Source organism: Pieris rapae, chromosome 6 (assembly GCF_905147795.1).
Source record: "Pieris rapae chromosome 6, ilPieRapa1.1, whole genome shotgun sequence".
NCBI classification, from domain to species: domain Eukaryota; kingdom Metazoa; phylum Arthropoda; class Insecta; order Lepidoptera; family Pieridae; genus Pieris; species Pieris rapae.
The window spans coordinates 10,354,907-10,370,125 of record NC_059514.1 but is presented as its reverse complement, the minus strand read 5'-3'; the positions used below and the strand labels follow the sequence as shown (position 1 = coordinate 10,370,125).

General features: G+C 32.4%; 1 protein-coding gene across 4 annotated transcripts in view; it reads left to right on the top strand.

The window, feature by feature from the left end:
• LOC110991626 (protein PALS1) overlaps positions 1–15,219 on the top strand; it is a 77,180-nt gene that overhangs the window by 35,705 nt on the left and 26,256 nt on the right. For 3 of the 4 annotated variants that reach the window (XM_022257066.2, XM_022257067.2, XM_022257070.2), the window contains 3 exons: positions 391–503; positions 1,818–2,458; positions 4,071–4,199. In XM_022257066.2, coding sequence (XP_022112758.2) covers positions 391–503; positions 1,818–2,458; positions 4,071–4,199 — 883 coding nt within the window. The remainder of the gene's footprint in view (positions 1–390; positions 504–1,817; positions 2,459–4,070; positions 4,200–15,219) is intronic. The other variant, XM_022257068.2, reaches the window with a different exon arrangement.

Here is a 15,219-nt window from a genome sequence, read left to right as displayed (position 1 = left end):
GGCTTAAAATTTGCAGGGAAAAGGCCTGGAATTATGGACTGAGCATCAAGTAATTGCGGAATATCGGATATGTTATTACAATGAGATTTTCCCACGACCATCTACTTCAGACAATTAATTGTATTCTTTCATTTTTAATACTATTGACATAAGAGGGATTTTGCATTGTCGTGAAAATTATGATGCCCTCGCCGACCACGACTGCCGTTAAGCACTAGATGTAATAAATTTACAATTAAGAAGTTTTGTTCAGTATCTTGTTATCATTAAGTTTATGATCTTGTGCAAGCGCCTGCGCCGTATCTAATCAAACAAGTATAAATCTAACAGCTTTCTAGAGCAAAAGCGTTTAATTAAATTTCTATATTAATAATGTGCGTAACGTTTCAGACCGCGGCGCCGGTCGGGTTCCAGCATCGTAGTGGTGGGAGCTGACGAGGAGAAGAGACCGCCGGATGACGGGCCAGACATGCTCACCATGCTCTCACTGTCTTCAGATACCGGTTAGTTTCAATAAAGTCATGGTAAATAACGGTATTGTGATAAAAAATACAATTTACTGTTACACGGTTAATTATTATTTTGAATTGATAATTAAACGAGTTTTGGTGCGGAATATATGATTATCTTTTACGCATTACATCGGCCATAGACTTCATATAAGTGTATTTATACATATCAGTCATGAGTATGTACAAGAGCTATTAGAAACAAAATAAATCAGGCTATTATTTGTCAAAATCAATACGTATTTGACATGCGAGTGTCATAATTAGCGCTTTGCCTCGACTCTGAATCTTAAACTTTATCTTTGCTGTCTTAATCATATACACATTACTTAATATATGGACAATACATAATTACATATATATACATAATTACATATACTGTATACATAATAAACTAGCTGACTCGATACATGTTGTCCTCTCTTAACTATGAATATTGATTTCGAATTAGTATAATTAAAAAAATATGTTTCAGAAACAACGTGTAATGCTTAATGTATTGTAATATAAATAAAACACGCGGCATATAACTGACTAAGTGAAAAACGTGGATTTTCAAAATGAATGCCACAAACAATATTTTATATGTTTTTAGAGATAGAATTAGCGATATCGGTCTAGTCTTTCACGCGTTATGCCGACCAAGGGAAATAGGGATTAATTTTTATATATATACTTGATAGATGTTTGAATAAGTAAAGGTAACACTTTATCGGTAAAATAGTGCTTTTATTTTTCGTTTATATTCAACTTCAACCCGAAGGTGTTTTTTTTAAAAGCGAAACACCAAATCTCATTATGAAGGACATAACTAATTTCGAATGCAAATTGGTGCTTGGACATTTTCCTTTCGACTTTGAAAAATTAATTAACGACGTCTCAACAAATAGATAATTATTTTTGCTGACATTGAGTTCAAGTGCCGTGAAATTTGATAAATTGACGTCGTGGTTCAAACGACCTTCAAGAAATAAACAAAAAAATATATTGTTACGTTTACTAATTATGCTTTATTTCATTTGGAAAAAAGGACAGTCTCAAATGTATTTAATTGGATTTTTTGGCTATGTGATATTTGCTTTTGCTATTGGAACGTTTTATTGAAGATTTTTGTAGTCTTACGCCCAAACCCAATAACCTATGTCAATCAATTTTTGAGTACCTGAGATGGACGTCTTAATCCTAATAATAAGAAAAGTGTGCCAATAATCAATCGACGGATTGTAATAGCCATAAAAATGTATCAGTACGTTTTTAAGTTTTTAAGATTTCTATCGTGTCATTATTTACTTTTCCTTTAAATTTCAGGACCTCACCGCGAGATGGCGGTGGACGTACCGGACAGTTTCATCGCGAGAAACAAAACACCTCCGCGCTACCCTCCACCAAGGCCCCCTCAGGTACGCGCCCGAACCAGGGACGAAGAACCTCTCCTATCATCAGGCGGTTCGGGAACATCCTTCGGGAGCAAACAGAGCACCGTTCTCCAAAGCCTGAATATATCAGGTCCGAGTTCTGACGGTTCCGGAAGCTTCAAGAACACAATCGAGCTCCTTTCACTACCCCAAAGTTCAGATTCACTCAGCTTCGGCAGCAAGAAGAGCAAGAACTCTTCCGAAACAACCAAATGCGATATGCTATCAGACAGATCAGAGTCTGTAGCTTCCAACGCCACGCACAACCTGAGCGATCACAAAATTCAACTCTTGATATCCAACGGCGACGACTCTCTGTTGGATTGCAGAGAAGGTGTGACCTATTCTGCTAGAACGGATTCGGTTCTGATCAGAGAAGCCGTCTACGCATCGTACAAGCTACCGCCAGGTTTCGATACGACTCCAGTGTTGCTCGGAAGGGAAGTGGCAGTAGATGTCCCGGACAGTTTTGTTCAGATTGTGAAAACAACGCCAAAATATCCCCCAAGCGATAGAAAGAGCGTGGCGTCACAGGTAATGCACTGCACTTTCATTGGTGGTGGCCATTGGGTTAGATCGCAAGGTTAGTTTGGTAAGGAATCGGTGCTTTTGGGACCTAGAAATTAAGGTTTATGTACATTATCACTGTTGGTTAGAACTTGACTATCGTATGTATTAAGGACTGTTTAAATTTATTTTCTGGGAAGTATAATTAGTTGATCTGGTGTTACATAAGTTAAGTTGAAAATGCAACATTGTCCAGGTATTTCATATGCTTGCAGCAATGTAACACAGATTAACTGATATTAAATTAAATGAAGAAATATCGTATTTAACTAACTTAATTGCATAATCATGAATCTGCTATACATATTTGCTAAGTTAAACCATTTACGTATTATGTACTTAATACATTTATGTTTACTTTACTGAGGAAACGTATCTTATAAAAGATACGTCCGTCTAGAAAAATATTAAAATTGTTACACCTTTATGAATTATTTACTTTGCAAGATGTTGCATATTCACTTAGAAAGTTACGCTTTTTGATTTCACATTCACTTTCTTTATTAAAATAACATGAAGCTTTTTAGAATTTTTACTAACATAGAGCAGTTGGGCCAGCTATGCAAAATGGATTTACATATATAAAAACAAAACGATTGACGCATTACATGTGTTAAAGAAATAGACAATATGCTACGGATGTTTGTGTAAAATAATAAACATTAAAGTGTAAATTATTAAGATATATATCGGCTAAATTGTATTTTTTAAAGCTAAAATATTCTACATATTTGATTTATTTTTGAGGTTTTCAATTGCTTAATCATTTAACTAAACCATAATCATATCATCAACACCTTTGCACGAACGCTCTTTCTATTTGTAATCTTATTATCTATTAAACTATTTGCATCGGCCGTTACTCTTCCAACAGATGTCGCTATTTTAAATTTTTTTATTGAGTTAAAAAATGAAAACAGATGGCGCTGATTTAACAAATACGTCCTAGTTATAATTTGAATAATTTGGATGCACGTTACTCTATGAAACTTATGTAATTTATAATAATGTATTTATGTACACATACTATTTTAAATACTGGGTTGTATTCCTATGAGAATGATATTGCTAATAAGTATAATAATGTGTTTATTTTTCAGAGGATTCTTGTATGTTTGTATATTACTTACATTTAGTTTTTGCATGTCTTGGGATATATGCTTATTGGATTATGTAAAAATCACTTATCGTTTTATATGTTGTATGAAAGGTTCGAATCTCAACAACATTGTTTAGGTTCGGAAGATATATTTATTATTGCTTATTTACTCTGAACACGGTGTAATAAGGTTTTTGCTGTATGTAAATGAAATGATAACCTGTTTAAAGCCCTCGATTATTACATATAAAAAAATGGTTTCTTATTAAAATTCTGGTATTCTTCAGCAATTTGGTTCGGTTTAGAAGGCACTGCATGATGTTAAAATTCAATGATTCTCAATTACACGTATGTGCTTATGAACCTCAGTTGAACCTACATTTACAGACTATCAAAAAATGGTCTGGTTTTAAGAAGAATGGCCAGGGAACCCATAGCAGTTCTCTCTGTACAGAGTAATCATAGAGTAATATATTACAGCAGATGAATGGCACAGCGAAGGGCATCGCTCCAGCGGTACCACCCCGGGAGGTACCCAGGGATGCACCCCCGAGGCCACCAGCTCATGATGTCACCAAAGAACAGATGGAGTCTATCAAGAAATACCAGGTTTGTTTAAATTTAATTAAGAAACTTAATTTATGGTAAAAGGAGAAAAAGTCAAAAATAATTGATTGATGTGCAATGTGCTAGCGATAATACATTGCTTTCAGTTACAAAAATTTTGTGTTATGGTATTCTTGTAACAGGTCTAAGTTTGAATCACTATGACAAATGTATAATACTGACATTTACCAGCTGATTTTACGGCGATTTACAGAAAAAAAATTGACAAACGATAATACTATTTATTTAAAATGAACAAAGTCCTAAGCAAACGGTAAACCCTCTCCTTCACGTGGTCTATGTCATAATGGGGATATTTCAAAGAAATTTATTAAGTTTTTGAAGAGGACTTTCAAGATGTATCTGCGGTATTTTTTATGTAATAGTTAAATATGTTGCCGGCCTTTTAAAAATTGATACGCTCTCTACTTTAAGGACCCAAGGTCGAATTGGTTCGGAAATACTTCAGTGGGCAGCTGGTTCCACATGGCTGTGTGCGGCAAAAACTCTTTTACTTTTTCTCTAATTTTTTAAAAAAAGTATATGTTTTCTTAGTCATATCTCAAAACGATATGGATTATTATAAAGGAAAATAATTTCATCTTCACGAATATTAGACTTAATAATTAATCATCACAATAAAAACTGAACTCACCAGCTTAATTGTGGAAATTTTCGTTGACAACTTGTTTGATAATGAGTTCAAAGTTTATGTAAAACACGGTTAACACTCCCTAGTATTTATTGCTTACGAATAAAAAGCATTCATAATATTCTTTCAGATTCTATTCGTAAGGGTAAAGCTCATACATATTGTTTAAAATATGTAAGCGTTAACGGCAAAGCTTTCAGAAATGAAATATTAACATATACAAATTTATCTTACATTTTTGTTCATTCGTACGCTGTTCTCGTTTTAAGAATTTTTAAAGTTTGTTAAATGTTATATTTTGTCTGTTGTCTTAATATGTTATATTTTATTGTTATTGAGAGTTTATTACCAGTTCTTCACTTCCGTTCTACGCCCTTTAGAACTGGTAGTAAATGTAAAATTAGGAGCATTTCATACACTTTCCGTTTTTGATGTTCATAAGTGTACATTGTGTTACCTATACGAATAAGTGATTTTGAATTTGAATGAACCAGCTGTGGCTAAGAGCTATTGACCAGCCTTAGTGTAGCAGCTAGCTTTTCCATCATGGTTTATAGTTGCTGATAATAGAAACCTTCAGTTTGGGAAAGTAAAAGTTAAAGTGTATGAACCCGGACTAGTCCAACAAACGCTCATAAGTAAGTTTTCGGAGTCAATCTTAGCTTAGGGCACGATTTGGCTGTTTCGGTTACTTACTGTAAATGAATCAGAAAGCTTAACAACCAGCCTATAATCTATTTTGTTTCACAAAGCATTTTGCGGTTAGTTCTAAACTTTGGTTACCCGTTCCACTTAACTATGCGAAAGTTAAGTTTATTACTAGATAAGCATGTTTGCTTAGCCGAGCTTTCAAAGAGCTTATAAGACCTTTGAGGTGATGTTAATACAATGGTGTTGTGTGAATTTTAAATTTTTCTTTAATTTGCATATTTTAAGATTAGCAATATATCAATATGGGTTTACCAAAGTTTACTATTCAATACTAAACCTGGTTTTTGAGTATTCTTGCTACGTTTTTCCCGTCGTCAATTAATCGGGTAAAATGAGTAATTTCGTCGATGAGAAGACATTTAAGATAATTAAAAATTGAGTTCAGTATGCTTGTACTTCGTAGAAATCAGTCTTACATCAAATAATAATAGACATTGACATAACATAAATTACTATCGAAACACATAAATTCATAACAAAAAAAAAAGAAAAATAACTAAAAAATATGGAAATAAAAGGAATAAGGTACATTTTAAGTGTGTAATGTGTGTGTGACGTTTTTTTTTTCTTTACGAGTTAATTATACGAAATTCGCCGTTACGTTATCACGATTATTATATCATTTCTCTGTCACGTGCATAAAAGCAAGTTAGAGTACTAACTTGCTTTAATACACTAATTCTTGTAAAGACGCCCTGGCAGAAGGAGTAAGTCGTGGCTCCGAATATCAGAGAATGGACAGAAAGAACTGACTGCTTAGAAAAGCTGATGCGCTTGGCTAAGAATAAGGGGTATCGCGAGCTAACCGCCAACCTCCAGTAGTGGAGAAGCACTACAAGATGAAGAAGAAGAATAAATTTATAAATTCCCTGGTCTGCGCACATCAGAGAAAAGTAGTTTTTGTTTTTAACGGCATTAGTGGGTATCTGAAGTTTCAAGTGCTGTCAAACCATATATTCTGTACAAATTTTGACTTGAAATAAAAATTTGTCCAATAAAATTAATTTCACCAATGTTCTTGGTCAAATTAAATGAAAATTAAACATTTAACATTCCGTTTTTATAGCAAAACATGAAACGGAAAAAATAAATTAAATATGAAATATACGTGATCTCAAATGAGTTTTTCCGACCATTTTGAAATACATTTCGCGTAGTTATTTCCGCGTATACTCTCAACAAGTTGAAATGAACTCTAGCGAATGGTGGCTTAATTAAAATTATAACGCCTCGAATAGTGCGTTATGTTTACTTGCAGCTGCTTCCGACTTTGCGTCTGCTAGTTTAAACTCTTAAGAAAAACAAACACTAATTATAACAAAAAATGGCGATACAACTGCTTTTGGTATATGTTATCAACCATTATCCAAGAATAGTTTTTATTAAATAACCTTTATTTATTTCTCACAAAACTGCATACATGATAAGTTACAACTATTTTTTAAAGATAATATTAAATGAACGATTACTCTTACTTCTCCTACTAACCCTTGTCTGATACCAATAAGTTTCTGGTAATATATGTACCTATAAGGTTCTGTGTAATTCAGAAAAACTTTCCAGAAGTGGTTAAAAATTTCCCTATTATTTTGTAATTATATATAATATACTGCTCACTACAACAATCGATCCAATTTACGTACTTACGAAAAGCAAATCGTAGAATTGTAAATGAATAGGATATATATAGGGTAATTTAAGAGAAGAAAAGTAATAGTGAGCCATAAAAATTTCCTTTCGCAATAAATAAAAAGTAAAAAGCAGGATCTTTTACAGCGTGTATTAAGAAAAGTTAATACACTCTCTGAAATAAGTCTTGCATGTAAAACTCTTACAGTGGGTGCGCTTGAAATGAGAGTCGCTGAACAAAATTTTAATAAAGTGTAAAATATAGTACATTTAAATACTTTGATATAAAATCCATAAACATTTTTATATTGAATCGATGAACGTCTACTGAACCTTTACCTTATATGGTAAGTATATTAAAAGTAGAATATCCATTTGACATTTGTTTCTTCTTGTAAATCTTCCTTCAGTACTGTTGATCGGAACCCCTTAACTGGTAAAGGCCTCCTCTAGATTTTTTCAAATATGACCATGGCTTTCTTTCTCTATTCTCTTCCTGCTACCGCTTCTATTTGACCTATCTTTTGAGGAGCGCACTCTTCCTGCCCCTAGGTCCTTTCCAGATAGTTGTCTGTAACGTCTACCTTTTATCCGTGTATCTTGATATATATAAATATGTATAATAATATCATACATATGTATTAATGCACCTGCAGTACCGATTTCTAGTATTGATTCAGTGTTCAAATAATTGTAGTTGTAAATTGATTTAAAAAGACGGCGTTTGTGATGTGGATGTTGGATAATGAACCTATTACTGAGATTGCCTACAATGAAAAATTAAACTGCATCAGTTCACAGAGCTAACATTGTACAGAAGTGTTAATAATAATAGCAGCAAAATAAATTGAAGATACTCTGAGTCATCTCTTCCACTTGTATTATAGGAAGTTGCAACTACGTGAAATTTGAAATATGAAAGTCTTAGTTTAGTTAAATTTAAAAACAATGCGCTATAAAGTAGACGATAAACAATAATTTATGTGTTTGCGTCTCGGGAGATAACTTGCAATATTACCATACCATTTGTGTTTTATCTTTCCATAATATTTATAACTTACTAGATGTATTTTTAGTAGAGGTTTTTAAATTGGTGGATATTCTGTTTATCTGAACCCTGCTTAGAAACTTGAACCAACGCTCAGGCTGCGATGATTTCCTCAAAAAAACTTTTTAAGCTTCAAGGACTCTCTTGTGCTTTCAATTTGATGATTTATTTATTAACACCCATACATAACAATCAAATATCGTAACAATTTTCTTAACCCAAATAGTAATAATAAAAATAATTAAAAAGTAATTAAAAGACAATTACAACAAATTTAAAAAGTTTGCGCCCTGTGGCAGTGTGTACCTTTGTGTTTAACTTAAATTCTGGCAGCATTACCTCGCTGTATCTCGATACTTATTCGATGAGCGAGGAAACCACCAGCTCACTTATACTACCTATCAGACGCCAACTTCTTTAATTAGATCCTGTGCTTGAAACCCACGCCCTAAAACTCTACTCCAAAGGTAACAAAATCGAAGTTGCAAGAATTATATTTGTGCCGTGTATTATAATGACGACGATAGCCGACATGGTTGCGATTACTTTAGTTTATTTTCAAAGTATGCATTTTTTTGTTGAATATTCAATATGCCTTTGAGATCCAACGATTTTAGCGGTCATAAAATATGTTTTTCAATACCATTTATATATATAGATTTTTTGTATACTATAAAATTTTTCCTGGTGTAGATTCCGAATAATGTTTACTTGAAATGACTCCAATAGTACTTTAATTTGCCAGAAAGCAATTCTTTTTGTACACTTTTTTAAACTATATCTCACAAATCAATAGCAGCTACGATAATCTTAAAATTTATACCCGTGACTTTTGGAGGTTAGGCCTAACTAAAACTTATATTAATTAATAACTAGTTGCGCCATCTATGTACGCCTTTTGCCCATCTAGCCAATCTTTCCAGCCAAATATCTGTTATACGATTATAGTTTTTTGGTAAATACTTAAATAGTCAATCACGTATTTATTAATGAATATTATTAAAAGGTACCGTATAATTACATACATAAAAAGATAAACAGATTCTTTTGATACCTCTGGGCTATTTCACTTGAATAACTTTAGAATAATTAGTATAATATATGTATTGAGTAAGATAAGATTCTACGATTAAAGTCAAATTCCAGGAAAATGAATCTAGATAATTTTCATAAAATGGCTCCGCAAGCCCTATTTATGTTTAAATATTTCCACGCAGTGTCAGTTCTATAGAAATTCCAGGCTCTTGGCGAAGACTATTAAACTGTAAAAGCCAGTTGAAGAAAATGATTTTCTTAAAATTGCTTTTAAACACTGAATTGCAAATTTACATAATTATGTGGTTAGGCACATAGGCAGAATCAAAACGTTTGTGTATATAAAAATAATTAAGGTTTCTCATGTGACCTTTACCCAATGATATATAAATGTTCCAGACAGATTTATCTATTTATAAATATGTATGGGTCCCGCGTCTCCATCTAACCTAAAAACGTCCGAACCATACGTCTAAAATATCTATTCAGAAAGATTTATCATAAGTCTGAAATTTCGCATTTTTTAATTCAGACTGTATTAAAATAGATATTATTATAAAAATAGATAAATAGCACAAAAACACGTTGCGGTAGGCTTTGACGTTTGATTGACGTAAGCAAAAAATACAGATAAACAATAATATTTACTGTGTAAAATGATTATGTAATTCGAGTGTTGTTTTTCATATAAATTATTGAACCTTACACCGTGCCTATTGACCTGAATATAAATTAAAAATAAACACAAAAAGGTGATCATAAAACCGTTATCTTTTAGTGAAAACAGATTATCTTAAACAAATTGTGTGTCTTAATAGACAACAACCTAATGTATAAAGTCCCTTTTATCTTCCCAGGTCTCTGGGCATCCTCTCTTTTATATTCCCACTGGGCCATTCCCAGGAAGGGTCTTTTTTGGAAGAATACTTTACCAATATCAAATATTAAATCACAACAAACGAGCGTCAATATACAATATCTAATGACAACATTAGGCAGACAAACCGTAATTGTTGAATTAATTGCCTAAATTAGGTATTCCCAGCATTTGCATAAATGTTGTAGACTCTAAAGCTTTATGTTCGCAAATGATTTTAAATACATTCTGGAATATGATAATTACGTATGTATTATTAAAGGATATTATGCGGAGAATTTCTCCGCTTTTGAAAAGTTTATTTTCAACTTATCTCCTTAATTATATAGTAAATGTAAAAATATGATTTTGAGATCCATGTTGGCCTAGTGGCTTCAGCGTGCGACTCTCATCCGTGAGGTCGTAGGTTCGATCTCCGGCTGTGCACCAATGGACTTTCTATGTGCGCATTTAACATTCGCTCGAACGGTGAAGGAAAACATCGTGAGGAAACCGTCATGTCTTAGGCCCAAAAAGTCGACGGCGTGTGTCAGGCACTGGAGGCTGATCTACTAAGACAATTATGCCATATAAACGCTATATTTACGCCGACGTGTTATAACAAGGTTCTCTTTCTCGGCAATCGTTTCAATCTGTAAGGTATCTAATTATTCAGTTATATACTTGTATATGTTTTTATATGTTTTTGTTTTTGTGAGAAAATAAATAAATATATTATTATTAATATATTATTATTATTATATACAGTATAAAAATATTAATGGACCCTTTGTAAGACGAAGTTTTCAATTAATCGAAAGACGCACATTTAAAGAGAGAAAGGAATTTCAAGTAAACACCGTACTATTTTCCAATTAACCTATATCAAGTACAGTTTCATATTAAAAACATTTTGTTCTTGATGAAAAGCTTGTTTGGAAACTAGGCTGTCAGTCCGGTCTTAACAACGCAACGACGCTACGGTAGTGTGCCACGGACCCGCGCGAAAGCCTGACGTACGTCGGATGTTAACTGTCAAAGTTCCCACTAATTTTTTGACAAATCGGGAGTTTTTTCGTGATGTGTTATGGCTGCCAGTGTTTTTAGTGTATGTTTTGATTTTAAATGGTTTGAAAAGTTATCAAATTATTGATGTATTTTACATTTTTAATGAAATAAATGTTGTAAGGAACTTTGGTACGTAAAAAATATGACTATAGCCTTTGCCTTTTTAGGTTCTCAAATAGTTAAATACTAAACTATAGTTACTAAAACTTACTATGGATTATGGAAGCCTACATTTACAACTTTCTCTTACATAAAGTTTTTGCAAATCAAAGTGACGTCATAATCACTAAAGCATTGATTAAAATATGTCATTAAAGAATTTCGGTATTTACGAGTTGCGTGACACAAATACTGCTTTTAAATTAACGTATTTTCATACATTAATCATATTTATTAATCATCATACTATCCATAGATTAAATATTGTTTTCGGTTGACGCGATTACTATATAAATAGAACTACTTTGAGGAATATAACCACAACCTTTTTTCAGTATTTACGTAAGAGTGCTTTTTAGCAATCATTGTCAGCGAAAGACTGTTTTTTTATGTAAGGAAATGAGAGCGAAAGTTTTAATCTATATTTGTATAGGATTCAAACAAGTGACAGTTTGTCCTATGACCTTCGCTGACTTTCACCACTGAACGTGTGTCGTTTAATCGAGTTAGACTAACACGTGCTTTAGGAATGGTTTCTCCTTCAAATGTCACTCATGCGATGATAGGAAAACTATGTTTTATTACTTAATGGTTTGATTCCGAATCAATCAATGTTTATGTTATAAAATTTATAGTTTGAAATATTTGGGTTGAAATATTACAAACTATAAATTTAAATACCTACCATTTATAACACTAACAATCAAAGGTTTTAGATTTTAGATAACTAAAATTATTTAGAAATATGCAAATAAAGAATAGTTTAGGTCTTGTGAAATGGAGAAAAAATTGCTATTTATTAAATGTATTTGAAAACAATATCTACTAATGCTAGGCTAATCGTTTCTAAAAACTAACAAGCTATAATAGACTCAATCAAATAATTATATTCAACATTATCCTTATATTAACTAATCAATAAAATATATGGTCAGTTTATAAATGCATTTAAAAAAAATGTAATTTACCTTTAAAATAATTACGTATTAAATTATGCCCTTGAGCTAACCATCGACACATTACCATAAACATGTGCGGTATGGCACAACCGAATAAAAATGTTCATGGTCATATATCTGTGTACTCAATATTCGCTATTAAAACAATTTATCTGTAGTGTCTTGAAAGTGTCTGTGGGGTATCCCCTTGTTTTGGTTTTTTTCATTCCGTTCTCAATTTGACAAATCTGATCCGAATTTGATGATGAACGTGTAAGAATTGCGTTTCTTACTTTCTGTTAATTGCGTAAGTGCGTTATAATAATATAGATATCGAGAACTGATGTATTATTTCATGTATATATTTTTGATTTACATATATTGCATTTTGAACCACGCCACTAAACGATTGACTCCTGTATATATAAATGTCCATTCGAATCGAGATCGTTGGTTTTAACTACATAGACATTGGTATAGACAATCCTTGTCGCCTTTCAGGAGCCCACTGGGGGTTTTAGGGTTCAGATATAAGTCTTAGTGCGAACTAGATCTCCCATCTGTCAAGTGGACATAGGGATTACGCCTTAGGGGATATTGTAAGATGGGACAGTTAGTCTGTATCCTTAGGAAAGAAAAATAGGAAAAATAGGAAAAATATGACAAATGCTTTATATCTTTTATTTAAACACGTAAAATAAATATAAAATGTACATTAAAACTATTAAGTTATATAATAATAAGTATAGATATATGTATATTAAAAAATCATAACAAGAAAATTAGTACACATTTATAAAGTGTGGCAGTGTGTCTTTAATAATAAAGATATTATTTTTAATTTATTCATATCTGTTTACGCTTATTATATTTTATAAATATTTATTTATAGCCTTAGAAATACAATAGTTCTAATGTATATATTTTGATCAGAAATCCAAAATATATACATTATAACTATTGTTTTTCTTAATCTACGACAACCGATTCTGTGTGTCTACGGGTAAAGGTCTCCCCATGGTCCACCATTTTTCTTTATTGTACACTTATCTCGTCTAGGTCTTTCCAAACATTTCCATTATTTCATCGGCCCACCTTATACATTGACTCCCTCTTTTTCTTTTATGGCCAATTACAATTTAGATCCATTTATCTGCTCCTCTTATGGTATGTCTAGCCCATTTCCATTGTAGTTGTTTTAAATGTAACGTCCGCAAAAAAAATCAAGAATTTTATAAATATATATACAATATTAAATAAATGTTATTTAAATGCCTACTTTGACACGTTTTATAAAATTACTATATCTTAATATCTGCAAATAATTTCAATGATACAACCCGATACCAGAACAAGAACAAAAAAGTAACGTTCCCCGACCTTAGGCATTGTGTTTCAAGCACGCTAAAGAATTTATTGCACAAGACACGATCGCTACGGAATACCAGGGACAGATTGGCATTACCTTTAAATAACACTTAGAAAATAATGTTTAAATAAAAACAATCCTGTATTTATTTGTCTTGGTGGTGAGAAGGTGTTGTCTGACAAACCTTTTGGGCAATACTTACGCATGCATAGAAAGTTCGCTGGTGTACAACAGGGTACTAAATTAGGACCTAATCTTTGCGTATCGATCATCGCGATTTTTTTTTTGCTAAAGATTATGTCTTCACAGTTGTAATATATAATAATAAATAATATTAAATAATAATATTTATGTTAATTTAATTTGCAATAACATTTCGCTAATAATGTCGTAAGAGAATGATGTTAAAAAGTCTTAACTAAAAGTTCTGCTTGTCAAATCGTAAGCATTTAATAATTGCTATTGTTTTTTCCTTTCGTTAATATTTGAATCGTTTTGTATATGTATATTCCATCTTTGGGCTTATATTGAGTATAATTGTTATTTTATTTAAATAATCTGTAGGAGTACCAAATAAATAAATAGATTTAATAACACCTAAAGAGACTATACTGTTCTACGTATAACTTTAAATACGCAAGATTTACAGTATTAAACGTAAGGTACTTGTATTAACATCAGGTTACAATGCAAGTGTAGGCCGAATAGAAACCGGTTTTAACTGGTTGGTTTTCTTACCCTAACGTTGACCTAGTCTGGATTTAATCTAATGTAATAAAGGCCATTCGCTTTTCCAGAAAGTTCTTGTTATTGTGTATAAGGTATAATAATAATGCACTCGCGAGCCTTCTGGCATTGAGAGTGTCCATGGGCTGCGGTTTCACTTAACATCAGGTGAACCTGCTCGTTTGCCCCCAGTTCTATAAAAAAAAGACTTCTGTCATAGATTTTGTAGATTGATTGATCAACGCAGCCCTTAAAAGGCAGATACTTGTTGACAGTAAAAAAACTTGTTGAAACTCTTGGAAATTGTAACTTTGAAGGGTATAAAACTGGAAATTTGCCAACATTGTAAAAGAAAGATCTGCGCTCAACTGAAAACTAAAAAAAGTACACATAAAAGAACAGAAGCCAAACAAAAGGCTCACCTGATGCTAAGTGATACCGCCCAAGTAATAAAAAAAATACCGCCCATGAACACTTACACACCCAAAAGTCTGCGTGTTGTGATATTTCAACCTACATTACACTTACAATAATTGGTAAAGATGCTGTGACCTATTGGAGGACAATGTAAGGCAATGACACAGATTTGTAGTGACTCACAAAGATTGAAGTCCACACAATTAACGTCAGAGACCGCAATACAAAGTCAGATGGAATAAATTAGTTGGCTTGAGCCGCTTCGAATTTCAAAATCGAGTGCTGTCAAGTGACAGACATTCCCGGAGAGGATTTTTGACAGGTCACAGAATACGTCATTGTAGATTTGACTTGTCAGATCTTTAGATAAGTTTAGGTAGGATTTTCCGCGTTTTAGTTAACTTAATTATTTGTA